General features: G+C 38.2%; 1 protein-coding gene across 2 annotated transcripts in view; it reads right to left on the bottom strand.

The window, feature by feature from the left end:
• Positions 1 to 27,973, bottom strand: part of LOC126298917 (synaptic vesicle glycoprotein 2B-like) — a 225,480-nt gene that overhangs the window by 48,365 nt on the left and 149,142 nt on the right. For both annotated transcript variants that reach the window (XM_049990457.1, XM_049990458.1), the window contains exons 6-8: positions 25,919 to 26,088; positions 25,548 to 25,709; positions 12,796 to 12,884 (exon numbers count right to left, since the gene is read on the bottom strand). In XM_049990457.1, the coding sequence (XP_049846414.1) occupies positions 12,796 to 12,884; positions 25,548 to 25,709; positions 25,919 to 26,088 (421 nt within the window). The remainder of the gene's footprint in view (positions 1 to 12,795; positions 12,885 to 25,547; positions 25,710 to 25,918; positions 26,089 to 27,973) is intronic.

Below are 27,973 nucleotides of genomic sequence, written 5' to 3'. Positions count from 1 at the left end.
GCCACCAGAGGCTACCTGTGGTAGAGCACATGACTTGTACACATGATGCATCATCTGCCACACCATCTATTGGAGCCCTCCTCTTCACAAGCACAGTGCAGCAGGAATTCACTTTCACATTGTGTTCATACTTATTGGCAGCAACTGCTTGTATTAGTACCTAGATTGTTTCTATTTTATGTCTGTCTTCTCAACTGTTGTTTGGTTCATAGTGGCATTGCTATTGTTTGTATTTTGCAGTACAATACAACTGGGGATGAGTGTAGTGTTCTGTTTGTTCAGTCTATTTGGTTGTTCTTCCTCTTCTGTTCATGGAGGAAGTGCTCCAATCTCTCACTGAGCAGCAGCAGGCTCTTATGGTTGCTATTGTGAACTTGTCACCCACATTGACTATGCAGGCTTCCATGCCATTGGTTCATTGTGGTCATGCTGTTGTTTCTGTCTTACAGGAAGATACAATTGGCATCACTTGTGGTGTTCACTTCTGTGTGCTCAGTCTGCCTGGCTGTTCCTTCAGTTCTTCTGTCTATAGAGGCAGTGTTCCAATCTCTTCTCCAGTGACAGTGGCCACTTATGGTTTCTATCAAAAACTTGTGAGCCACATTGACTATGCAGGCTTCCACACTGTTGGTGTACCAGCCACCCTCTCCCCCTTATGATAATGTGGCTGAAGACTGGGAGACTTATGAGAAGTGGCTTCAGCAACACTTCCACACTTCTGGTGTCACTGATGCAAACATACAGGGTGACAATTATTGAACTATATGAAAAAAATCTAAATTATTTACAAACTAAAGTGTGCAAACACTTTATTAAACATGTAAATGTCACTACAGATATTAAGATTTAGGTTATGACATCAAGCAGACATTTGCGGATGGGTATATGTGTGTGTGTGTGTGTGTGGTGTGTGTGTGTGTGTGTGTGTGTGTGTGTGCGAGTGTATACCTGTCCTTTTATTCCCTTAAGGTAAGTCTTTCCACTCCCGGGATTGGAATGACTCCTTACCCTCTTCCTTAAAACCCACGTCCTTTCGTCTTTCCCTCTCCTTCCCTCTTTCCTGAAGAAGCAACCATTGGTTGCGAAAGCTTGAATTTTGTGTGTATGTTTGTGTATCTATCGACCTGCCAGCACTTTTGTTTGGTAAGTCACATCAACTCCAGATGCTGCTTGTGGTGGGTCACATGACTGGTGCAAATGGCACAGCATCCATCATACCATATAACAGAGCCCTACTCTTTATATGCACAGTGCAGCAGGTAATTGTTGTCATGTTGTGTTCATACTTATTGTCAGCAACTGCTTGTATCAGCACCCAAGTTGTTTCTATGTTTATGTTTGCTGCGTGGAGACGCTGTGCGGTTTGAGGTGCCATGTCACAGATTGTGCAGTCCCTCCTGCTGGAGGTTCGAGTCCTCCCTCGGGCATGTGTGTGTGTGTGTGTGTGTGTGTGTGTGTGTGTGTGTGTGTGTGTGTGTGTGTTTATGTTCTTAACCATTGTTGACTTGTATGTGGATGAAGAGTGGACTTTGGTGCATTGTGGACGTACTGCTGTTTGTAACCCACAGTACAATACGCTATCAAAGATGGAGTGTTTGTATATTCCAATAAAATGTTTCACTGGTGATTTCAGAGTCTCTGATGTAAAATTAATCAATCAAGTGTACCTTCTACTATGTGACTTAAATTCCAATATTAAGAATGAGGGCAGATTTGTTAAGGCAAATGTAAAATTGTTGTATAGTCCAGAACTAGGAAGCTAAAATGTATGATAAATAATAAATGCAGTGATAAATGTGTTAAGGAAACCTCAATGAATGATATCTACAAATTACTTAGTACAATATTCTGAAAGTCATAATTTTACAATTGTAGTGACGTGTAACAGGTATGAACAGTTTTCAAGCTTTGAATAACTCGTATTACCTGCAAAAATAAATTTATTATTGTTCTTAAGGCCGTATCTTTTGATTATATATTCCCATCATCATGGTTTTAGTTTTCATTTACAGCTGTAAAACAAAACCATGTTGGCTAGTTACAAATTCAGTAGCTAATGTAAATTCAGTGGCTGACAAGAAAAGTGAAGCACCCAGAAAGGGAGGAAGTAACAAAATGAAACTTCATGTGCTGAGAGGTGTATTATGCTAGGTCAGTGATTCTAAAACTGAGTCAAATTTACAAAGAACTTCTGCATCCACATACATACTCTGCAAGTCACCATATGGTGCATGGTAGAGGGTACCTTGTACCACTACTATTGCCTTACCTGTCCAATTGCAAGTGGAATGTGGGAAAAAAACTGTGTATGTGCCACTGTATGAGCCCTAATTTCTCTTATCTTGTCTTTATGGTTCTTAGCAAAATGTACCTCATTGGTAGTAGAAACATTCTCCAGCCAGCCACAAATATCAGTTCTCTAAATTTTCTCAACAGTGTTTCTCAGAACAATGTTGTCTTCCCTCCATGGTCGCAAATCTAGCAGCAGGCCTCTGAATTCCTTCATTGTCTCCCTTTCATCTGAAGTGGTGGGTATCCAAAAGATGTGAGCAGTACTCAAGACCGGGCACACTAGAGTACTCTACATGGTCATCTTTATGATGAGACACACATTTCTTGAATTCTCCCTAGAAAGCAAAGTAAACCATTCACCTTCCCTACTACCAAACTTATATGCTCATTCTATTACTGCTTTGTAATGTTACACTTAGATGTATAATTGATGTAACTATGGCAAGCAGCATCCTAAATACTGTACAGGCATATTTATCCTGCTCATCTCCATTAACTTGCAGTTTTCTACATTTAAAGCAAGCAGCCATTCATCACACCAAATAGAAATTCTTTCTAAATCATCCTGTGATCTCCTATAGTGGATTTCCCATTTACAATGACATAACCAACAAACAGTTGCTGATTGCTACTCAGCTTATCCATAAGATCTTTTAGACAACAAGGTCAGTCCTATTACACTTCCCTAGGTAACTCCTTATGTTACTCTTATTTCTGCTAAGTTCTCATCATCCAGAAAGAGATACTGGGTTCTATAGCTTAAGAAACCTTTGAGAAACATACATACCATGGAAACTATTCTGTAGGTTTTGACATCTATTAACAATATGTAGCTGGGTACTGTGTGAAATGCTTTCGGGAAAACTAGGAATATGGAATGTGCCTGTTGCCTTTTATCTATTGCTTGCAAGATACTGTGTGAGGAATGAGCAAGCTGAGTTTGACATGCAGAATGCTTTATAAATATACGCTGATTTATGAACAGTTGCTTTTCTGTCTCAAGAAAATTTATTATATCTGAACACAGAATATGTCCAAAAATTCTATTGAAAACTGATGTCAATAATATTGGTATCTAATTTAATGAGCCTGTTCTTTTATGCTTCTTATGTACAGGAGTCATCTATGTTTCTTTCTGGTCACTTGGGACTTATGCATTGGCAAGAGATTCATGATGAATGCAGGTTAAGTTAGGGACCAAACTAAGCACTCTCTGTAAAACTGGGATTCCATGTAGATCAGATGACATATTTCCTTTCAACTCTTTCAATTGCTTCTCAGTGCCAGGGACGCCTATTTCTACAGCTTCCATATGGCAGTCTGTATGATGGTTAAACAACGGTATGTCTGTATAGTCCTACTGCATGAATGATTTTTCTAAACATGAAATTTAAAACTTTATCTTCCCTTTTGCTGTCTTCTATTGCTGCATCTAACTGTTTGATGAGTGACTGGATAGAAGCCTTTGAACCACATAGTGTAGGACCAAAATTTTTATGGTTTCTTGATGAGACCATTTGATGTGGTATGAAGGTGGAAGTTGTATGCTTCTTGCACTGATCTTTTTATAGACACATGAATTTCTGCTGTTTTGGCTGTTGAGATTTCCACAGACCTTTTATAACAGAGAGTAAAACAATTTCTGCTTCCCCAGCATTTTTTGAATTTTGATATCAAACCATGGTGGAATTGTCCATTCACTGTCTAAGTAGGATGCTGCTAACAACTGGCAATATCAGCTCATTTATCAGTATAACATTGTCATCCCCTCTGACGTGGATGGATCTCTGCACTGATTTGGTTGGGAAAGCTGTCATAAAGCCATTGTATTCTCTCCTGGGGCAAGCTGGCTCACAATTGTTGTAACTGGCCATTGATATCCTCCATACTTGGTGATGGAACAGCATTGATGTTCGAGGTGGTCCCATCCATGTTCTGTCAGGACAGTTTGGGGAACTTTATAGCTGTGGAAGTATCTCAACATCATGCATAGCATTCATAGAGGTACATTCAATGTGTGGATTAGTATTGTCCTCTTGAAAAATGGCATCATGATATTGTCACATGAGAAGTAATACACAAGGATGCAGGATGTCCACGACATATCATTGTGCTATGAGAGTTCCCTCAATGAGTACCACCCATGACTTGAAGACATGCCCAGTGGCTCTCAACACCATGACATCAAGAGTAAAGCCACTGTGACTCTCTGAAACACTGGAAGAATGGGCTCTTCCCCACAGTCAAAATCATACTCACCAACTGCGGTCATTGAGGTTAGTGCAGAGCTGTGGCTATCACCCAACACAGTGCAATGCTATTCTTCAGCAGTCCATGCTTCCCAGTCATGGAACCACTGCAAACACAGCCATTTGCGTTGTGGTGTTAATGGTAGCCTATGCTTTGGATGGTAATTCCATAGTTCAGGTGCTGCTTGTCTCCAAGCAATGGTGCAGGATGACATGGAATGTTTTAGGGACTATATTACTTATTCTTGGATGGTAGATGCAGATGTGAAGGGGTCACAGTACATTTGCTATGCAGTAAGACAAACCTGCCTTGTGGCAATCAGATGTGTTCGACCGGGACATTGAGGAAAAGTATGCCTGTCAATATCTTCCCATGCAGTCCAACATCATGGCACTTTCACATCTGAATGACCCATAAATCTGGAAATTGCGTGATTAGCCCAGACAGACACATGGAGCCCCACAATGGGTCCCCTTTAAAACCTCTGTCACTTGCTGATAATGCAGTCTCACATGAGTATGTGATATAATCATTCCTTTACAGTGATCACTCGGCATCTGTCATTGTCCATGCCCCTTATATACCCTACTATTCCTGGTAACAACACTGAACATGAAAAAATAATGCACTCTGGTGGCCATTCTACCTGTCACAGAGAATTGCAACTCCAATCATTTACATACCCACCAATGGCGTGTATGTGTATAAAGTTTAATTGAAATTCATCCATGTCTTCCACATGCTACACTTTCTTGTCAGTCAGTGTGTTCCCCTCATTTAGGGATACTGGCCATGCAGCAATGAGTGATATTTTGACTTTGAAGGGTTTTAATTTTAAAAGTAAGTCAGTTAAAATCTGGTTGAATAATGTATGTTGAGAGCATTAAATTGCAATAAAAATACAAAATAATTCTGTGTAGCAGCGCACACACAGTGCCAAACTTTTATTATGACAAATTTTCTGCACAGATTGTGTTTCATGACATTTTACCAAAGATGAGGTTTTCACATAGAAAATGTAAGGTACAGAATGTGGCTGGCCACATGTCTATTATGGCATTTGAATTTATTATAAAAACAGAATTTATGATCCAAAAAACAAATATTTCAAAGAATTCTTGGTAAAAAAAACAGCAAATGAAAGTATGAAAGGAACAATCAGAAACAATAAAAAATGCCTTCAGATAGAGCTTCTATTCATAACTTTAACATTATTCTTCACCTAACTTATCCCTCCTGAAACTCAAGAGTGTTTAATAATCAGGAACATTAAGATATAAGTATATGGGTAAGTGTTTCAAGGAATTACTAGTACTCAAATGTAAAACACCATACATAATACTATTGTAGCCCACAGAAATCAAATATATCATTTCAATATTACAAGATAAAAAACAGAAACACGAAATAATAATAAAGGATTAAAAAACTGATGCACCTTCACTCATGATGCGCATGATTTTAGAGATTGCTTAGCCATGCAGTTCACAGGCTGCCTTATAGAGGGCTCCTGGATCGGCCCCGGGCAAGCTTTGGTAAGTTAGCAGGGAAACAGTATTATTTAAGTGATCGCAAATGAGTGCTCAGCCTATTCTGGAACTTGTATTACTGTTGTAAAGTCAATGTATTCAGTGCTATGCACACCTGTAATTCATTGTATCTTACGTGTTTCTCTATAATGTACTATGTTCCATAAATTGCATGTGTTCTTGCTGTAATAAACTTGATGATAAGTGAGGTTTACATTTTCTCCATGTGTTAGTATCAGTGCTAAGTGACCCAACAAACATCTTGATGGAAGAAATACTCCAATGTATCATTTCCCAGCAGCAAGATTTCAAGGAACAACGGCAGTGTCTCTCCACTGCTCTCAGTCAGGTGGCCTTAGCACATTTGCGACAGGCTATTCTCCTGTCAGTACAACATTGCCCTTTCTGGCATTTGATGAATCAGTTGAAGACTGGAACTTCTTCAATACATGGTTACTCCAGCATTTCCAGATTTTTGTCATGGGCAATGCCAACCTGAATAGGGCTTTCTTTCTTTCTTGGCTTTTACTGTGCATTTATCAGTTGTTGTAAGAACTTTCTCCTTTTTAAGATCCAGCTAGCCTATCATATGATGAAATGTGCTAGCTTATCTCAACATATTACTGTGACAGAATGCATATTAATGTGCTGTGTGTAGAATTTTATCATTGTCAGAAAGACCCAGTCCAATATTACACAGCCTGGGCTGTAGAACTAAACAGGTTGAGCCATTGTTGTAAATTTATCACTAGTACCTGTCACAAACCCTACACCAATCACATGGTGTTAATGCTATTATTTATTCATCTGGTTGTGGATAGGGAAGTCCACAAAAAAAGCACTTCAATGTGAGAATCTATCACTTACGGATGTGCTCAGTATAGCACAGTCCTTTGAAGTATCACAGGCTGCAAGCAATCAGATTGCTAGTTTGCTGCATGGCAGGTGGGAGCAGGGGGGGGGGGGGGGGGGTGGAGGTACCGGATATCGGATGTTGCTCAGTCAACCCTTGTTAGGAACACTGCAAGTGTTTGGGAAGATGGGGAAGCTGTTGCAGCAGTATGGCCTTCGTCGCATGGGACAGAGTTGGTTATCGCCACAATGACCGTCTCCCTGAACAAATTGGTTATTGACTTATGTGTGTTTAATAAACTACTAAAAATGCAAGAGGCATATGATGAATCAGCTGAAGATTGGGACTTCTACAAGACATGGTTACTCCAGCATTTCCAGATTTTTAGTGTGGGTGATGCCAACCTGTATAGGGCTTTCTTTCTTTGCTGGCTTTTGCTGTGCATTTATCAGTTGTTGTGCCAACTTGCTCCTTTTTAAGATCCAGCCAGCTTATCATTGAAATCAGCTGAACTGATTTTAGTAAATGCACAAAGATATGTGGACTTGGGGCTCCTTCATTCACATAGGTTTCACAGAAGTTGGTTAGCTACAATAAACAGCAGATCTTGATCCTACATAAATTCTCCACTCCTGTCTTTAAAAATCTGCTGTTCTCTCTCTCACCTTCCGTGTTGTGGATCATTCCCATATTGCAGACCTTTTTGGGTTAGATGTGTTTAATGCTTTTGGTTTCTCCATTACCACTAAGGCAATGTTATTGTCGGATCAAGTTCTGTATCAGCAACTGGAGACCGTCTGCTCTGAGTTTTCATCTCTGTTTTCCCCTTGGCTTGGTTTTATTGCTGGTTTTCAGGCATGAAAGAGAGTGGGCATGGCAGGCACCTGTCATATTGAGTGACTCTGTCAAGGTTCAATTACACAAGTTGACATCGCTCAATGTCATTAGGTCTATTTCTTTCTGTGAAGAGCTACACCACTGGTCATCGTTAAGAAGCCAAAAAGTAAGCTATGCCTCTATGGTGACTTCAGTGTCATGATTAATTCACAGTCCAAGATAGATCCTTTGCTCTGTCCTGACAAGCTGCTCACAAAATTACCAAGTGGCCACTACTTTTCCGAGACTGATTTGTCAGAAGTGTACCTCCAGCTCCCCTAGGAAGAGGCCGCTAGGCACCTTCTCATTGTCAATACACCTTTCAACCTATATCAGTATCAATGCTTGCCTTTTGGCATCACTAGAATGCCCAGAATTTTCAGCATTTTTTAGAACAGTTGACAGCCTCTGTGCCCAGCTGCATCAGTTACCTCGACAATAGCATTGTTTAGCGTTCTTCCACTGAAGACCACCTTAGCAGACTCCTAGCATTGTTTTCTGTTTTTCAGTCTGTGGTTCTCAAGAGTAATCTTGCCAAATCTCAATTTTTTCAGCTGTCAATTGAATTCCTAGGTTTTGACATTTCTCACGCAGAAGTCAACCTATTGCACCACCATGTTGATTCGATTGCGGCTTTGCCACAGCTGACCTCTGTTAAGGCCAGCAAACATTTATAGGTAAAGAGGCATGCCGCCATAAGTTTTTGCTGGTCGCATCCACTCTTCCTCAACTCCTGTATGCGCTTTTGGATAAAAACATGCCTTTTTTCTGGTCCCCAGCTTGTGATCGAGTGTTCCCTTTCCTTAAATATAAGCTTCAATCTGCACCATTTCCAACCACTTTTGAGTGAATCAGCATCTTGTGTTGGCTACAGTCATGGTGCAGTACAGTCATGGTGCAGTCTTGATGCACAGATATGTCAATGGGTCTGAACAAAACGTTGCTTATGCTTCTGAGACTTTAACTAGCAATCAGCAGCAGAATTCTCATATTGAAAAGGAAGCTTTAGCGATCAAGAAATTTCATGTCTTGTTCCATTTAATCATGGATCACAGGCTATTGGTTGCTCTTTCCAACCCTTTGGCTTCTGTGCTAGGCAAGGCAGTGCATCGTTTGCAGCGGTGGGCTCTCTTCCACTCCCGTTATCATTATCAGCTCCATTATCAGCTGATGGCACAACCCACCAAAGCCAAGGCCTTATCTTGCCTCCAAGTCAGGACAGACCCAGCCTTTAAAAAGGATGAGCTACTTTGTTTCTATTTATGTACTGAGGACTAGAATGTGGTCAATGGTTTCCCCTACATTAGTGCCATGATAGCATTGGCTGTCACTGCAGACCCTGCGCTTTGTCATGTCCTCTCTTTTGTGCAGCACAGTTGACTGGAAAAACCCTCAGGCTGTGCCTTGTATCTCTTGTGTAATTACTTCTTCCTCCAGCACTGCATTTCTGTGTTTAACAAGGCTCTTTTCTTAGCTATGGTGGATGTTGTTCTCCAGATTGTGACTCCAGGTTACTTATGTCATAATGTACTGTGGCTTCTACATGTTGGTCATTTCATCAAAGCTATGGCCTGTTGGCATGTGTGTTGGTCCGGCATAGACTGGGCCATTACACAGCTTACTGCCGGTTCCACTCACTGTGTTCAGCAACAGGTGGTCCCGTGGGTGTTTTTATCCCCTGCCTAATGCCGTAGTCCCCATGGCAGTGTCTGCATGTCAATATTGCTCGCCCTTCTTAAATCAGTATTCACTCATTGTAGTGGATGGCTATTCCAAGGTTCCCTATGAGGCACATTGTCCATCCACATCTGTGGCAGCCACTATTTTGGCCCTGTCTACGATTGCTGCAATTGAGGAACATCCATATAACATGGTTACTGATCACAGACCCCAATTTTCATCTTTTTGTCAGACTAGTAGAGTTTACCACAGCCACCCCATTTCATCCTCAATCTAATGATGAGGCCAAATGCTTGGTTTGGACATTTGAAACTCAAATGTGGGAGTATGTATCTGCCAGGTCCTCTGAAGCTGCTCTATAGAGTTTTTTTGAGTTTATATTGTTTCACTCTGGTGGGGGACAAGAGTGTGGCAGAGCTGCTTCATGGATGCCAGTCACAGATCCTCCTTCACCTGCTGCATCCACTGGCATCATTGGCTCCACATCAACTCTGGTCAAATGCACCTGTCTTGGCTCATGGTTTGAGCCGTTGGCCAAACTGAGTTCCTGCCTTCATTGAGTGTCACTGGGGCCGACACCTGTGAGTCATCCGCACTCCTGTCAGGCAGATGTCTTGTCACTTTGACCGACTGTGGCCATGCACAACAGAGTCTGTTCTTGAGGAGCCACTACCTACTCTATCCTTGACACCTGTTCCTGTGTCACAGAAGACCGGTTTACATGGCAGCTGTGGTTATTGCTTGATAATCACTTTCTGCAGTTCCTACTTCCATCCCCACTCCTCAATTGTCACTGCTGGTGCTGTCCCCACTGCAATTGATGCCACAGCCAACACTGCCTCCATTGTTGGGTCCTATGCAGCCATTATCTCTGATGCCCCAGCCGACATTTCCAGTGCCAACTGCTAACCTCAACAAGGATGTTGCTATGGAGACATCATCCCCGATATGTCTTACTGTCTCACAAGGGGGATAGTATGCGAAACTGCTCCCTGATCACTTCCGCACCTACTTGCCAGAGCCTGCCTGACACATGCTGCAGCAACCACCATAGGCAGGCAATGAAATGGATGAAATCTCAGTGTCTTAAGCAATCTGTGCTTATTTTCATGGTACCAAGTGCTTTTTTTCTGTAACCTGCATTTTTTCTGTACCATGTATTTTTCTATGCCTAGTGTTTTTATATATGTATGTGGTTTTCCCACCCTGTAGAAGGGAGGAGTGTTGTGCCTTCAATCATGATGTGTGCCATTTGAGAGACTGTGCATCCATGCAATTCACAGATCCGCTTATAGAGGCCACCTGGGTTGGTCACCTGGGGTGCTCTGGTGAGCCTAATGGTATTATTTAAGCAGTCACAAATGGGTGTTTGGACTATTCTGTAAATTGTATTACTGTTGTTCAGTCAACGTGTTTTGCACTATGAACATTCTATACTTCACATATCTTACATGTTTCTCCATAAAGCACTATGTTCCATAAATCACATTTGTTCTTGCTATAACAAAAGCAGTGACACATCTAGGAAAGATTCAGTCATTGCAAAACCTTGCAATTAGAGAGAAAATAACAGATTAGTAAAGAGTGAGGCACTATCAGGGGATACATCACAAAAAGAAGATGCTTACTGGATAAAGTGACATATTTAGTCATCAGTTGTACATTCTAAAAACCCCACATTTAATGTCTGATGGTGTAGTCACCATTGTATGGAAAGAAATAATTGCAGAAATTGGTGCAGGTTGTATATATTACTTCTATATACAATTTCTGATAATAGAACATATCATTTAATAAGTCATTCAACATACATTTTATATGTGTTTATGTCATTGTAAAAGTAAGATGATTGGTAAATCCTAGAGTTAACTGGTGAAACCCAAGACTTACAATCACAATATGGTACAAGTCTGAAGTTTCTTATTATATGCCTAGATTTTGATGTTTTACCTAGAGACATTGGTGAATCTTAGGACGTACCCATACCAACTAGTAAAACCATATTCATTTTAAAAAAATCAGCTTAGCAATTTATTGAAGTAGTTTGTATTTATTGTAAATTTATGTGTTTTAAACATTACTACATTCCAATGTGATTATAATAAGCAATATTCCATATTAGTGAAAATTTTTGTAAAAACTGTTACCTTGTGAACATTAATTTTTGTTACAACAAGGCTGACTATTGTGGCATTTCAAATTACATAATATGGAAGACAATTTACATAAGCATTTTTCCGACATGGTTGACATAATCTCAAATAAGAAATGATTCATTCAATAGTCACATTCTTGTATTTACGATTCAGTTCCACAATCATCCGTGGACTATAGCAATGTGGGTTTCATATAGTACATTAAACAGTTCATTAAACTGAACATAATAACAAATTTCTTATTTTTCAGTAGACACCAGTGCTATGAGTTTGTCTTCACCTCCAATTCAAAGGTCTGTAGTGAACAGGTTTTTCATCAGAAACAATTTCTGCATTTTTCACTTTACTTAACAGAATATTATACTGCTCAGCAGTTATATAAAAATAGTTGTCCTTCTTATTCACTGATTCACATAAAAGTTCATAAAATCTGTTACACATAACATAACTCATTCTGATGCAAAGCTTCAGGAGAAAGACCACTAAAATGAGTCACAAAGATGACCATACACACGATGCTCAACACTGACTGAAACTACATAGCGGTGAGTGGACTGAGACCTCATAATTGCCAACAAATAAACTTATCTGAATGCAAAATTAGCAACAATGAAACTTGTCTGAACGTGCACAACAGAGGCGGGAGTCTTCGACCCAGCTTGTACCAGTTAGCACTGGTAAATCCATAGGTTTAACAATGTCTCTTGGTAAAAGTTTGAAATCTATGAATATTATGATAAATTTTGGACTTTTACCACACTACAATGGTAAATCTTAGGTTTCATTGGTTAATTCTAGAATTTACCAGTTATCTTACTTTTACAGTAACATTTACAAGGAATAGCTTTTTCGCTGATAACCATCAAAACAAAGGAAATCAATATATCAGCAAGGTATTTTAATCTTTTTGACTGCCATTTGTGGTAGTTACTATGTCAAGTTTTTGTTTGTTTAGGGTGTAACCCATGTGCATGTAAATATTTTTGAAACATTGCAGAGCAAAGTTATGAGCAACAATGTACAAAAACATTGAGTCAGATTTATATGTTCATCAAACTGAAAAATGTATAATTCTAGGACATCATATAGTAAATATAGATGAAATTCATCCATAGAAAATATGATAAGAATTTATACTCCTGTTACACTTTGAACTCACCCAAATGAAACAGTAAACCACAAAATGACAAGCACTGCTGTCAATCTACGATGAGGGTACACAAACAACTGAAGAAAGGAATTCCAGAACTGAAAGAAAGAAATAGTACAATCAAACAAAGGAAAATACAGGATGCAATGTAACAATATTATGAGGAGGAAAGTTGCTACTCACCATATAGCGGAGATGCTAAGTCACAGATAGGTACAACAAAAAGACTCTCACAATTATAGTTTTTGGTGGTTATGGTCTTCGTCAACAGTAGACAGACATATTCACACACACACACACACACACACACACACATGCACACACACACACACAAACACAACTCACACACATGACTGCAGTCTGCATATTGTTGACGAAGGCCTTAACAGCTGAAAGCTTTAATTGTGAGAGTCTTTTTGTTGTACCTATCTGCAACTCAGCATCTCTGTTATATGGTGAGCAGCAATTTTCCTTAAAATAGTACAATTATATAACCTTACATAACTGAAAACACACTGTGCAGGAAATAACTACGCATTGAATTGCTACTCAGAATCTCTTTTTATTCAGTGTATATGTAACCCAGATGTAGTAGCTATGCAATAAATATGGCACTTTTATGAGACCTGAGTTTCCTGGCATATACTATGTGCAGATAACTTAGAGGAATGCTGCTGGGTGATGTCTTCAACAATTGCTGAAGTTTGGACAAGTACACACTCTGTCATTTTCAATGAACGAAAGCAGAAAGGAAACATTTTGCAAAGGACTTTAAAACCTTGGATTGCAGATCACTTCCAAGAAGTAAAACACACACACACACACACACACACACACACACACACACACACACACACACTCCCCCCTGCCCCCCTCTCTCTCTAAGCCCTACTACACTACCAAACATAACTGACATCAGAAGTATGACCAGTGCCAAGATAGTGTTGAGCAATAGCAGATTTGCTTAGCTGCTGTAAACATGTGTGACCTTTATGCTCAGTACATTGGTCCTCCACAGTCCTGATGGTCTGACCAATATCTGACATGCCACAACTGCGAGGAATGAAACAGACACTTGCGTTACACAAACCAAGATCATCCTTCATTCTTTACCCTTCATAGATTCTAAAAGGGGCCTAATCTCAGATGTGTTTTTTGATCACCATCTAAGATTAGGGGTCTGTTAGGATCAATAAAGGATGATCTTGGTTTGTGTAAAGTGGGTATCTCTCAAAATCCTTGCAGTTGTGGCATATTATATGTTAGTCAGACCATCAGTGCTATGGAGGACTGATGTACTGAGCACAAGCATCACATACACTTACAAAAAGTAAGCAAATATGCTTTTGCAGAAAATTGCCTTTGCACCAGTCATCCTATGCTATACAACATGGAAATTATGGCAAGCACTTCCAGTATAGGGATATTATTATTAAGAAAGCAGTTGAAATTAAATTAGCAAGTAACCTTATGAATAGAGATGGAAGCTTTTGCTTAAGTTCTGTGAGAAATTCTGCTTTCTCTCTTGTGAAAATACGGAGTGATAGACTTAATGCTATTTCTTCCATTGATTATTAATATTCACTGTTGATAACTTCTGATGTCAGTCATCTTTCATAGTGTGTTGGAAGTAGTGTTTACATAGTGTGTGTGTGCATGTGTGTGTGTGTGTGTGTGTGTGTGTGTGTGTGTGTGTGTGTATGTTTCATCTTTCTATAAATGCTCTGCATGCCAATGTTTTAAGCTCCCTCGCACAGTACTTCCTTTCAGGTTTTGTGCCTTGAAAATGACAGAATGTGCATCTGTCAAAACACCAGTGGCTGTCAAAGATGTCATCTGGCTGCATTCCTGTAATTTTTTTGAACATGGGACTTCTATGTTAATTCTGTATCAGAAAAGGGTGAAAAGTTTTAAGAGAAGTAGCAGAGTATAGAAATTTGTTTCTGTAGAAATTCTGCAGAATTTACAGGTAAGAACACAATTTTAAAGAGCATGGTTTTGAAACAATATGCCATGCAGATTAGCCGAGCGGTCTAAGGCGATGCAGTCATGGACTGTGCGGCTGGTCCCAGTGGAGGTTCGAGTCCTCCCTCAGGCATGGGTGTGTGTGTTTGTCCTTAGGATAGTTTAGGTTACATAGTGTGTAAGCTTAGGGACTGATGACCTTAGCAGTTATTTCACTCACATTTGAACTTTTTTTAAAACAATATGGCTCACAATGTATTCTGAGTCATATACTTTTTTGTAAAAATATAAGCCCTTGTAGCAAACATGCTGTAGTGTACTAGTTACAATGACTGAACTCAGATATATTAAAACAAAATTTTCAATCAATGTGGATACAAAACAAATTCAACATTCAGTTTCATATTTGCCCAGGGTGCAGTTGTACTTTGTGTAGGGAGGGTGTTAATGTATTGATGAACTGAATTTTATTTGATCATTTAGGATTAAAATGTGTTAATAAATGTACATGTAATGTAGGTCACATCAAAAACAGACAACATTCAATACCCCTTATTTCTAAAGAGCAACCATTCTGGTTAAACTCTCAAACATTACTATCTACACAACTTTATTTTAGTAGATACTCTTTAACAATGTAAAATTTATTTTCCATCAGATAGTCTTTGAGCTTCTTTAGAAAGTTAGGATTATATATACTATAATGTAGGTTTTTAACAGTCTTTTTAGTAGCTTGATCCAAGTACTGAGGTCCTTTTTCAAGCATTTTCAGAATATGCATTGCATACTGTTCTTCCTCTGTGTGTCGTGGGTCTGTACATTAGCATTTGTAATCCACTCTGAACTATGTTTTGTCATGCATATTATTGTAATATGTATGTACAAAGATGTAAAGGTTACAATGCCTAGATTTTTGAGGCAGTTTCTACATATTTTGGAAGCCTTTCTTCTTAAAATAATCCTAACTGCATTCTTTTGTAATGTGAACACTCTCTTCCTTGCTTGACTATTTGAGTTTCCCGAAACTGTCACCCCATACTGCTGGTTTGGTTCAAAGAGTCCATGGTATACTGTGCATAGAATCTATTTGTCTGCATATTGTGTAGCTGCTTCATTATGAATATTATGGAGCTGAGTTTCTTACAGCCATGGCACGGCCACTGGTTTCTCTCAAATTACTAAAGTTTTACTCTGTCAGGCTTGGCTAGCTCTTGGATGAGTGACCGTCAGGATCTGCTGAGCACTGTTGGCAAGCGGGTGCACTCAGCCCTTGTGAGGACAACTAAGGAGCTACTTGACTGAGAAGCAGTGGCTGTCATCATGAAAACTGGCAAGGGCCAGTAGAGCAGTGTGCTGACCACATGCCCCTCCATATCAGTGATGCCTATCAGATGAGGATGATATGTTGGACAGTTGATACAGTTGGACCTTCCAAAGCCTGGTTGGATGGAGAGTTTCTTACATATGGAGTTAATTTGCTGTTTCCACAGTAGCTCATTATCCACTGTAATTCCTAAGAATCTAGTAATGTAAGAGCCTTGTGTGTGCGCACTCTCATGAAACTGTTGACATGTCACTAGCATGTTGTATTTTTTTCTCTTTTGTGCATTTTATGCATCTATTAGTAATGAGAACAGACTGAAGCATTATGTTTAACCTTATGTTTTTTCTGCATTTTGCTTCATGTATTGCAGCAAAATATGAAGAAAAAACTTGAACATAATCATTCCCTATTTGTCTTACCCTAAATAAGGGAAACAAATTTATGCTATAAACCCATCTACTGCAACAAAATTGGCAGTAAGTTTTTGTTGGTATACCAGTATTTTGAGTTAATATATATCATGTTTGATGGAACATGAGCTCTTGATATACAGATGGCAACAATTTATATTATTTTGGTAAAGGAAATAGCATTTGCATTAGGTCAATGACATTTTTATTTTAAATAAGCTGTATTCATATGCCAGACAATGAAAATTCATCTACACCTACATCTACATGGTTACTCTGCAGTTCACACTTAAGTGCCTGGCAGATGGTTCATCAAACCATTTTCATACTACTTCTCTACCATTCCACTCTCGAATGGTGCATGGGAAAAAGGAACAACTAAATCTTTCTGTTTCAGCTCTAATTTCTTTTATTTTATTATTATGATCATTTCTCTCTATGTGGCTGGGTGTCAACAAAATATTTTTGCATTTGGAAAAGGAAGTTGGTGACTGAAATTTCGTAAATAGATCTAGCTGCAAAGAAAACTGCCTTTGTTTCAATGACTGCCACCCCAACTCATGTATCATATCATTGACACTCTCACCCCTATTGTGTGATAACATGAAACGAGCTGCCCCTCTCTGCACTTTTTCGATGTCCTCCATCAACCACACCTAGTAAGGATCCCACAATGTGTAGCAATATTCCAGCAGAGGACAGACAAGTGTAATGTAGGCTGTCTCTTTAGTGGGTTTGGCGCATCTTCTAAGTCTTCTGCCAACAAGGAGCAGTCTTTATTTTACCTCCCCCACAATATTATCTATGTGGTCTTTCCAATTTAAGTTGCTCGTAATTGTAATTCCTAGGTATTTAGTCGAATTGACAGCCCTTGGATTTGTGTGATTTATCGTATACCCAAAATTTATCAGATTTCTTTTAGTACCCTTGTGGATGACCTTGCACTTTTCTTTGTTTAGTGCCAATGGCCACTTTTTGCACCATACAGAAATTCTCTCTACATAATTTTGTAATTGGAATTGATCGTCTGATGATTTTACTAGATGGTAACTTACAGGGTCATCTGCAAACAATCTAAGGGGGCTGCTCAGATTAACACCTAGATCATTTATGTAAATTAGGAACAACAGAGTGCCTATGACACTACCTTGTGGAATGCCAGATATCACTTCTTTTCTACTCAATGATTTACCATCCATCACTATGAACTGTGGCCTCTCTGAGAGGAAATCACAGATCCACTCACACAACTGAGGTGATACTCCATATGCATGCAATTTGCTTAATAGTCACTTGTGAGCAATGGTATCAAAAGCCTTCTGGAAATCTAGGAATATGGAATCAATCTGAGATCCCTTGTCGACAGCACTCATTACTTCATGTGCTGTGCTGTGCTGTGTTGCACAAGGCCGATATTTTCTGAATCCATATTGGTTATGTGACAATAAGTCATTTTCTTCAAGGTGATTCATAATGTTCGAGTACAGTACATGCTCCAAAATCCTACTGCAAATTGAGGTCACTGATATGGGACTGTAATTCAATGGGTTACTCCTATTTCCATTCTTGAATATTGGTGTGAGCTGTGCTAATTTCCGGTCTTTAGGAACAGACCTTTCATCAAGTGTGCAGTTGTATATGACTGCTAAGAAGGGTGCTATTGTTTCTACATACTCTGAAAGGAACCTGATTGGTATACCATCTGGACCAGAAGACTTTCCTTTCTTAAGTGATTTGAGTTGTTTTGCAACACCTAAGATATCTACTTTTATGTCACTCATTCTAACAGATGTTCTGGTTTCAAATTCTGGAATATTTACTTCACCTTCTATTGTGAAGGAATTACAGAAAACTGTATTTAGTAGCTTCGCTTTAGTGGTGCCATTGTCGGTAACATTTCCATTGCTATCGTGCAGTGATGGTATTGACTGTTTTTTGCCACAGGTGTAGTTTACGTATGACCAGAATCTCTTTGGGCTTTCTACCATATTTTGAGACAATGTTTCATTGTGGAAACTATTAAAAGCATCTTGCACTGATGTCCACAGTAAATTTCGAGCTTCCATGAAACTTAGCCAATCTTGGGGATTTTGCATTCTTCTGAATTTGGCATGCTTTTTTCGTTGCTTCTGCAACAATGTTGTGACGTGTTTAGTGTGCCATGGTGGATCAGTACCATCTCTTATTAACTTATGTAGTATTAATCTATCTATTGCTGTCAATACTGTATCTTTGAATTTGAGCCATATCTGGTCTACACTTACATAATTAGCTTGGAAGGAATGGAGACTCTCTCTTAGGAAGGCATCAAATGAATTTTTATCTGCTGTTTTAAACAGATATATTTTGTGTTTATTTTTACTGGTTTTGGTTGATATGGTTTTGAGCCTCGCTACAATGACCTTGTGTTCACTAATCCCTGTATCCATCATGACACTCTCTATTAGATCAGGATTATTTGTGGCTAAGAGGTCAAGTGTGTTTTCGCAACCATTTACAATACATGTGGGCTCATGAACTAACTGTTCAAAGTAATTCTCAGAGAAAGCATTTAGTAAAATTTCGAAAGATGTTTTCTGTCTACCACCAGCTTTGAACATACATTTTCGCCAACAAATTGAGGGTAGATTGAAGTCTTCACCAATTATAACTGTATGAGTGGAGTACTTATTTGTAATGAGAATCAAGTTTTCTTTGAACTGTTCAGCTATTATATCATCTGAGTCAGGGGGTCAGTAGAAGGAGCCTATTATTATTTTGGTACAACTGTTGAGTATAGCCTCTATCCAGAGTAATTCACAGGAACTATATATTTCAACTTCACTACAAGATAAACTACTACCAACAGACATGAACACACCACCACCTACATTATTTAATTTATCCTTTCTGGACACGGTTTGCACCTCTGTAAAAATTTTGGCAGAATTTATCTCTATCTCTAGCCAGCTTTCTGTTCCTATAATGAATTCAGCTTCAGTGCTTTCTATCAGCACTTGAAGCTCTGGTACTTTTCTAACACAGCTACAACAATTTACAACTACAATACCTACTGTTGCTTGGTCAATTCTTGTCGTTTCTTTGCCCTGTACCCTTTGAAACTGGAGCCCTTTTTGATTTTTCCCGAGACTGTCTAACCTAAAAAACTACCCAGTCCACACCAAGCAGCCCCTGGAACCCGTGTAGCCACCTCCTGTGTGTAGTGGACACCAGACCTATTTAGCAGAACCCGAAATCCCACCATTCTCCAACCACTCACCTTTCATCAATGTATATCTATCAAAAAGTTCACACATATTAATTTTAAACCCTTTTTCCACTTTCTCTCTTTTTCTGAACTTAGTATGTGGTTATTTTTCCCTCATTATTACACTTTTTGCCTTTTTCTATCTTCAGTCCAATTACATATTCTGCAATACTTGTCTGTTTCCCCTTCTCCTTGTTTCTTTCTCTTTCTTACATTTCAGTTACCCATTAAATTACTGTCTGGATTCCTGTTGTACTGGTTACATATGTTAATATGTTTTCACTATGCCATGAATTAGATGTCAAACTACACATAAACTACATTTAAGATTTATCACCACACACTATTGAACCAGTCCTGCATTCATGATTCTGGATGTAGCATGCCATACACAATTCACAGTATAGCAAGATCTTGAAAATTTGTTGTTTGTTCATTCAGTATGGCCAGAATTACAGTTTTTCTGATTCATTTAAAAAGTTTACTTTCTGTACCCATACTTACAAATACCAATGTCACGTTGCATGAAACTAGAAAGCTAAGGTCAGTTGACTTTTTAAATTTTTTATAGTAAAATAGTTCTGCCAAGAAAAAAGTAATTAATAACAATAATTGCTTTATATAATTATCTTTCTTGCACTTAATAGATAACAGGTATACCTCCACTTCATTACACAAAGATGCCTTGTACCACTGTTAGTCACTCCCTTTCCTGATTCACTCATAGGCAGAGGGAAGAATGACTATCTATATGCTTCTATATGAGCCCTGTTTTCTCTTATTTTGTCTTCAAGGTCCTTACTAAAGACATAGGTTGGTGACAGTCTGTCAAAAATGTTGGTTCCCAAAACTTTTTCAGTAGTGTTTCACAAAAGGAATGTCTTCTTCATTGTAGGGATTCCCATTTGAATTCATGGAATGTTTCTGTAATACTCATGAGTGGATAAAACCTACTGGTAATAAATGTAGCAGCACATGTCTAAGTTTTGCTTCAATTTCTACCTTTAATATGACCTGGTGGGGACCCAAAAACTTGAGCAGTACTCAAGAATGGCTTACACAAGTTTTCTCCACACAGTCTCATTTATAGATGAGTTACACTTTCCTAGAATTCTACCAATAACTAATGGTAAAAATTGAACTTCCTGACAGTTGACCTTATGCGCTCATTTTATTTCATGAAAATTTGCAACATTATTCCTAGATATGATGTTTAATCAATGTGCTCCTGTCAAACAGCACACCACTAATTTGCATGTACTTACATTTTTCTACAGTTAGTTATTTACACGTTCCACACAGCATTTGAATGGTTCTTTTATCAAAATTATGAGCAATGTTTGGTTTACAAACTGATTGTTTTCATTGTTATAATCTTATTATCTGCATTATTTACTTTTGTCAGGACATGCACACGTCTGGATATTTTAATGATTTTCCTTAAAATACTGCAGTCTTTAGACAAATGCAAGTAACACAGGTCCTGAATTATTCTGGCCATTATATAATTTTCCCTCTACCTTTTACATGAGATTTTAATTCCGTTTGTTGTCCATGGATAACTGTTTAGGAGAGATACTTTCAATACCAACACAAATTCACTAAGGAATAAATTGTATTTCACATTAGCATCTCTTTCTATATATACCTCATTCCATACCACCTCTTTTAATTTACTCTTAAAATACTGTATCCTGTTCTTGTTACTAAGCCTCACGGCTTTGTGTGAGCCTGCCTCTGAGCTGTGAGGTATTATTTCCATTAATTGTGCACCATGATCAGATAGTCCATTCACAGTTGCATACACATTAATTGTTTCAGCTTGAGTGATATCTATAAACATGTTATCAATCTGGGTCCTGCTATCTTTCTGCAGGTGATTTGGAAAATTAACTATTGAAATTAGATTGAAACACACAAAGAACGATTCCAGTTCATGTTTACTGTCTCTGCCTTTGAAGAAACCTAGACTGAAATCTCCACAAATTATTAACTGTTTCTTCTTATACATCATTGATTGACCAATTCATACAGCATACTGGGTTTATATACACAAGTGTTAAAATTATTAAAATATAAAACTCCGGCAACACACTGTGGATTTCCTGGATAACATTTACAAATGGCATCGTCCATTGCTTGACGTAAGCCCATGGGATATATTTATTTGGTAATGTAAAGACATTTCATGATTTTAACACAGATTGTAAATTCATCATTGATAACGGTTGCAGCAATTGAAGATTGAGAAATTTGCCCAGCCATGCCAAGTGCTACTTTGCAGCATTCTGTAACATCTCCATATACCATATGACATACCATTATACACATCACAAGATGCAACTTAAAAGTTGTGAAACTGGTTGTGAGAGTCTCTAATTGACTTCAATAAAAACAGCTACTGTGGACTCTTGACTTTTCATTGAGTTTTATATTTTAATAATGTTAACAGCTGTATCTATACACCTAATATACTGTATGAATTGGTCAATCAGTTATGTATAACTATTTTAGCTGTGACTCCCTTTGTTTTTAAATTATCTGTTTCTTCTTGCCTGAGAGGTAGCTCAGTATCACATCTAGATTTCTCATAGGTAGCTGACCTAGAGGGGACAAGTCACAAGCACATGCCTTCAACAACAAAAATTGTTTGTTTCATTATGTCTGACTATGTGTGCAACTCTTATATGTGTTTTCCAATGTCAAATCTATAGAAGAATGATGTTAGTGTATAATCCTTAATATTTAACTTCTGCACCCCTTTTCGTTGCAAGTCTAGAACTGTATTATATCAGAATTTACACGTCTTCTATCCATGATACATGCTCTCCTATCTTTTTTTTAGCCCCTTAATGTTATGATAAAGCAGCCTAATTTTAATTTTCTAGACACTATTACATAGATTTTGGTATAACAGTGGAAGTTTTTGTATGCTTTGCACATTGATCTCAAGTTTCTCCTAACTTTTGCCTGTTGACATACCTGCCTTTTTTTCAATTTTTTTAAAAACTGAGAATAGTTAACAGTATTATTATTAAACCACAGTGGGTTTTTTCATCGATAATGAATGTACTTCTCAAACGTGTAATTCACAATTACTTTAAACTTTGCCCATAGCTCCCCTACATCCATCATAGTGAACTAAATGATGTTCATTCATTGTCTAAGTAGGATGCTAACAGCTGCTTATCTGTGCTTTATAGCATAAAAACTCTTCTAGTCTTCTTCACTGATATATTAAATTTTGTAACCATCATGATTATGAGGAAATTGTGATCAGTAATCTCTGCCTTTATACTGACATTGTCAATAAGATCAGGCTTGTTTGTAGATACAAGGTCTAAAATATTTCCATTGTGAGTGGGTTGTTAAAATAGTTGTTCAAGACAGTTTTTGAAGAAAGTGTTCAGAACTTCTGTGCTGCATTGAATACATAGATCCATTGACATACCAGTGTACAGCTGGTAGGTTAAAACTGCCTCCAACTAATACAACATGATCAGTGTTCTTTTGCACTGCAGAGCACATGAGTTATCTGAATGATTCTACAACTGTTACAGTAGAATCAGGTACCTGGTAGAAACATCAAATGTTTTATTTGAGTTCATGAGTACCATTTACTTGTGTCCAGACAACTTCACAGTCAGACTCAATTTCAACCTCAATAGAAATAATATTTCTGTTGATTGCAATGAACACTCTCTCTCCTATGATGTCTTATCTCACTTTTTGATGTACATTTCATGTCTTTTAAAATATTTTGAAGGTTTCTAGTAAGGGTTCAACCCTGCTTTTGATTCCAAGTACAATTTAAATGAGACAACTTTCTTTGGTGGTAAATGCACCATATGATGGTAAATGCAGGGATTTTGTTATGAATGCTCTGGTAATGATGACACTCAAAGTGCTTTTACTTTATACACAATCATATTTCACTCAGTGTGTTCACGAGTGAGCATTTATTAGAGGACCTCAGACTATTACCTAGACTTAAAAAAAAATACCACTATGAGCTTTCTTTCACTCCAAATGAACTCACATACCTGAGTAGCTACTTCCTCTGGTAGCTATAACTGTGCTTCAACAGTTGTAGTTCCTTAAACACTAAAGGGCCTCGTCTGTATAGTGTATTCAACGTTGGGTGGTTCAGCTGTTGTGCAGTATACTGAAGATCTTCACATTACAGACAGCTCCCAAATGAATCTTCCAAGCAGCATTCTCTCTCTCTCTCTCTCTCTCTCTCTCTCTCTCTCTCTCTCTCTCTCTCTCTTCCTCACTCACACACCCACTCAGTCACACACACATAGACACTCTTCTAATTCTCCAAGCATCTCCTCTAACCAAACACAAAGGAACACCTTCATCTCCCCTACATTATTCTGTAGTAACTCAGGTTGAATAGCTTAACAACATCCTTATCCAAAGTTTCAACTCTACTCCAATGAACTGTGAAATGAGGAACATTCTTTCCAGAAGCATTCCCACCTCTTTCAGAGTGGCAATACACCACCCACCCAATATACAAAATACCATCAATCATCCTTATACATGTCCATCCCCTATTCCTACTATTCCTAAGTACATTGATCATAGCCCTGTGAAAAACATATCCTACACCACCTGTGAAAGTGGCAATGTCATACACCAGCTCCATTGAAACTTCTACGCAGACCTTTATGTGGGAATGACCACTAGCCAGCTCAGTACCCAAATATGTAAGCACGCAAAATTTTGCCCAAGAAAAAGGTGATAACCCAGATGCAGAGTATGCTGATAACTATAAGTTGTTTGCCTTCGATGACCATGTTGCAATCCATGTCAACTGAGCCTTCTTATCTTCCCCCCATCATCCCACTAATTCCAGTTCATTTGAACTTTTTAGATGATAACAACCCAGCTGTCTTTACAGCACTTACTTTAAATCTTCAATCACACTTGTATCAGTTTCCACTAGTCCTTGATCCACATCCAATTCCTCCAGCCTCACCCACATGCCTTCCCTTCCCTCCTTTGTCTCTCCAAACCCATCTCAATTCACAACAATTTAGTCAAGTTTTGAGTCTGGAACCCTTCATTGGATTAACAGAAGAAACAGAGGATAGCCAACAAAGAGTAGAGCCTTTCATTATGGGATTAATTAGTCAGTGTGAGGTCATTACTGACATACAATACTGCAGTGCCTGTGTTATTCTAATTATGATGCAAAGTTCCTTTGGACATGCAAGCATGCCCACAGGAACAGGCACTGTGGCAACCACAGCCACTATGAAACACATCAATTAATTCGTAATTGCAAATAAGGACTACCATCAGCTGTAGAATGGAACGACGACAATGAAAATTTATTCCGGACCAGGATTCGAATCTGGATTTCCCGCATATCACGAGTGGTCACCTTACCACTTGGCTATCCGTGCATGACTCATGGCCAGACCTAAACTTCCATATGTCGTCAACCATGCATTTATGACCTGTACTCCAACATCCATTATGTATATTCCCTTACAGGTCAGATACTGTTCTTCACAGCTACTTTCTTACTATCGGTAGATAAATATAATATTGCAGTGCCTGTGCTATTCTGATTACAATGCTAAATTCTCTTGGAAATGCAAGCATTTGTAAATAGAACTGGGTGGGAGGGAAAACAGTGGCACAGAAAGTAGTTACCACCACATGCCATAACATAGATTTTGGAGAATAGATGCTGCTATCTACAAACTATCTACTGCCTATCACTCCACATTAGTTATCATCACACATTTCACTATTTAAATTAAAAATATATTTTTTCTATTTTTTTCAGTGAACTCACTGTTTCAATGCTGTATGTCATATCAGCTAACACAGATTTCCCAGGTGAAGGAGGAGATGACAGGCCTCGTCCTGATGGCCTTTTGCTGGGGAGTTCTAGTTCTGACAGCTGATACTGAGCATGAGCTGCTGGGTTGTGCATATTGTTTGTTTTGTAGATACGCTGAAACAAGAAAGTATGAGAACTGCATTCAAGCTAATTTAACAAGCATTGTTATCATATTAAGGTGGAAAAGAAACCAAATTTTGTGATGTGACTGAATGCAAATGAAGTTTTAGAAACAAAATGTCAGTACAGATTACATACTGTTCTGTTTTTTGCTTAGAATAAGTCTCAGAGCCAGTATAATTCTTTAAGACTGTAATAAGTACCTGATACACCATCATAGCTTCAACTTCTCTGCCAGCTTCCAAAAGATAACGTGGTGATTCAGGGACAAAACTCAGGCCTATTATAGCAGCTAGAGATGGTAGGGCACAAATCAACAAAAACTGGTGCCAAGCACTGAAATGTTCCTTATTTTCCATGACTACATCAACACCTGAAACAATTAATACAAATGAAAAATGTTGTTTGTTGATTAATAACAGAAACTGCTATATGAGAGTGAACACAATTTGGAGGACTTGAAGAGAAGTAAAATGCTAACCTTTATGTAAAAGGCTGAGAAAGGAAAAATAAAACCAAAACACAAAGCTGAATAGATACACATTGAGAAAGAAATCTGAGGAAATCATGAAATATATGAACATATTTTAACACTTACATTCAACTGAAAAATAAATACATACGTTTCTTATCTATTATTCTATATACACTGTACCAATGAATGTAGTAAGTGAAGCCAGTTGCTTATGAAACTTACCTTTGTAAATATTTTGTTAATATTTTTGTATAAAAGTGATGTAATAGAAAATATCAGAAATGGAATAGTGAAGAATATGCGACATGAAGAAGAAGAGTACTCACCAAAATGCATTGTGAAAGTTAGAACGAAACTCAATACTGAATGGTTAAGGTGTTGAATTTGTGTATAAAATGAAGTTAGCGTCTAAGCTTACAGTCATGGAAGACAAAGTATACAACCTATATGTCATCAGCAAAGCCTGGAACATCTTGATTCATGAAACAAAATTTTTACCTGCAGGAAACTTTACAGGACTGAAACTACAACAATTTTGAAGTGTTAAGACAGTGGTCTATACAGGTATGAGTTTAAAAAGTACCTCATGATTTGCAATTCGCCTTAATCAAAATAAAATACTAATGGTAGTAGCTGTTCTTTACAAAGAACACATTATGGATTATACGATCTAAATCAAGGAAGTTTTGAAAGCCAACTTAATTTACGTAGAAAGAAACCAATACAAATGTGGTACAAATATCCTCTTTTTCTCACAAAATATTCCATTTAGATGATTTTGTGAAAATTAGTTTTCCTGACAGTTAATTTTTCTACCAGTTCCTATATTTCTAGCAGCAGTGATACAACAACTGCAGTTATATGAGTGGAATTAGGAGGAACATCAGCACCTGCAGAGAAAGTGCCAGAAACTTCCTCAGTGGAAGCAGCATCAACATTCCCAACATTAGCATCAACACAAACATGCTTTCAACAACAGAAAGTGATGCTGTTTTAAATATAACTTGAAAAGTGCACATTCTGCAAAGAGTACAAAATTTTTATCACTACAGCACTACTGGAAGACTGCTGTACCCAACTCAGTCACAAACACCAATCTGTAGGAAATAACATCTACGAATTCTGGAAAGAATGGAATGAAACCTGTGGCAGATTACTAATGGTGCTGCATACAACCAAAACTCCAGTGGATGGTTTTATTCAGACATTTCCTGTCAGTGGTTGTCCACAATAATTATGCCATACTTCAGGAGGCTTGATCGTCCGAAAGTGCTTATTGTTGACACTCTCTCAAGTCATTTAACATTACAAGTTATCCAAGATTGTGAAGCAAGCAACATTCATTTTGTCTTACTTCCACCTAACTCAACTCACATATGCCAGACTCTGGATGTGGCATGTTTTCGTCCTTTGAAGAGAGCATGGCGAAAAGTTCTTGGTGTGTAGAAGATGAAAAACAGGGGACCAGTTCCTAAAACAGAATTTCCTAGATTGCTGAAAACTACATTTGAAGCCATAAATTCTACTTCAGCAGAGAATGTGAAATCGTGTTTTAAAGCTCGTGGCATAGTCCCTCTATATCCACAGAAAGTTCTGAGCAAACTGCCTCAAACATGTAGAACACTCACTGCAGGTGCGGAAAAGTCTTGGACAGACTCACTTATTGAGCACTTGAAGAAAACTGGTGAAAGTGAAATACCAGCAAGCTGTTGTAAAGTTGGGAAATGACTCAACATTTTGCCAGGAAAAAGTGTCCAATGGAAAGATTTGATTGTTACAAATG

Source organism: Schistocerca gregaria, chromosome X (genome assembly GCF_023897955.1).
Source record: "Schistocerca gregaria isolate iqSchGreg1 chromosome X, iqSchGreg1.2, whole genome shotgun sequence".
Classification (NCBI taxonomy): Eukaryota; Metazoa; Arthropoda; class Insecta; order Orthoptera; family Acrididae; genus Schistocerca; species Schistocerca gregaria.
Note: the sequence above shows the minus strand (reverse complement) of the source record. Positions and strands in the feature narration are given on the sequence as shown.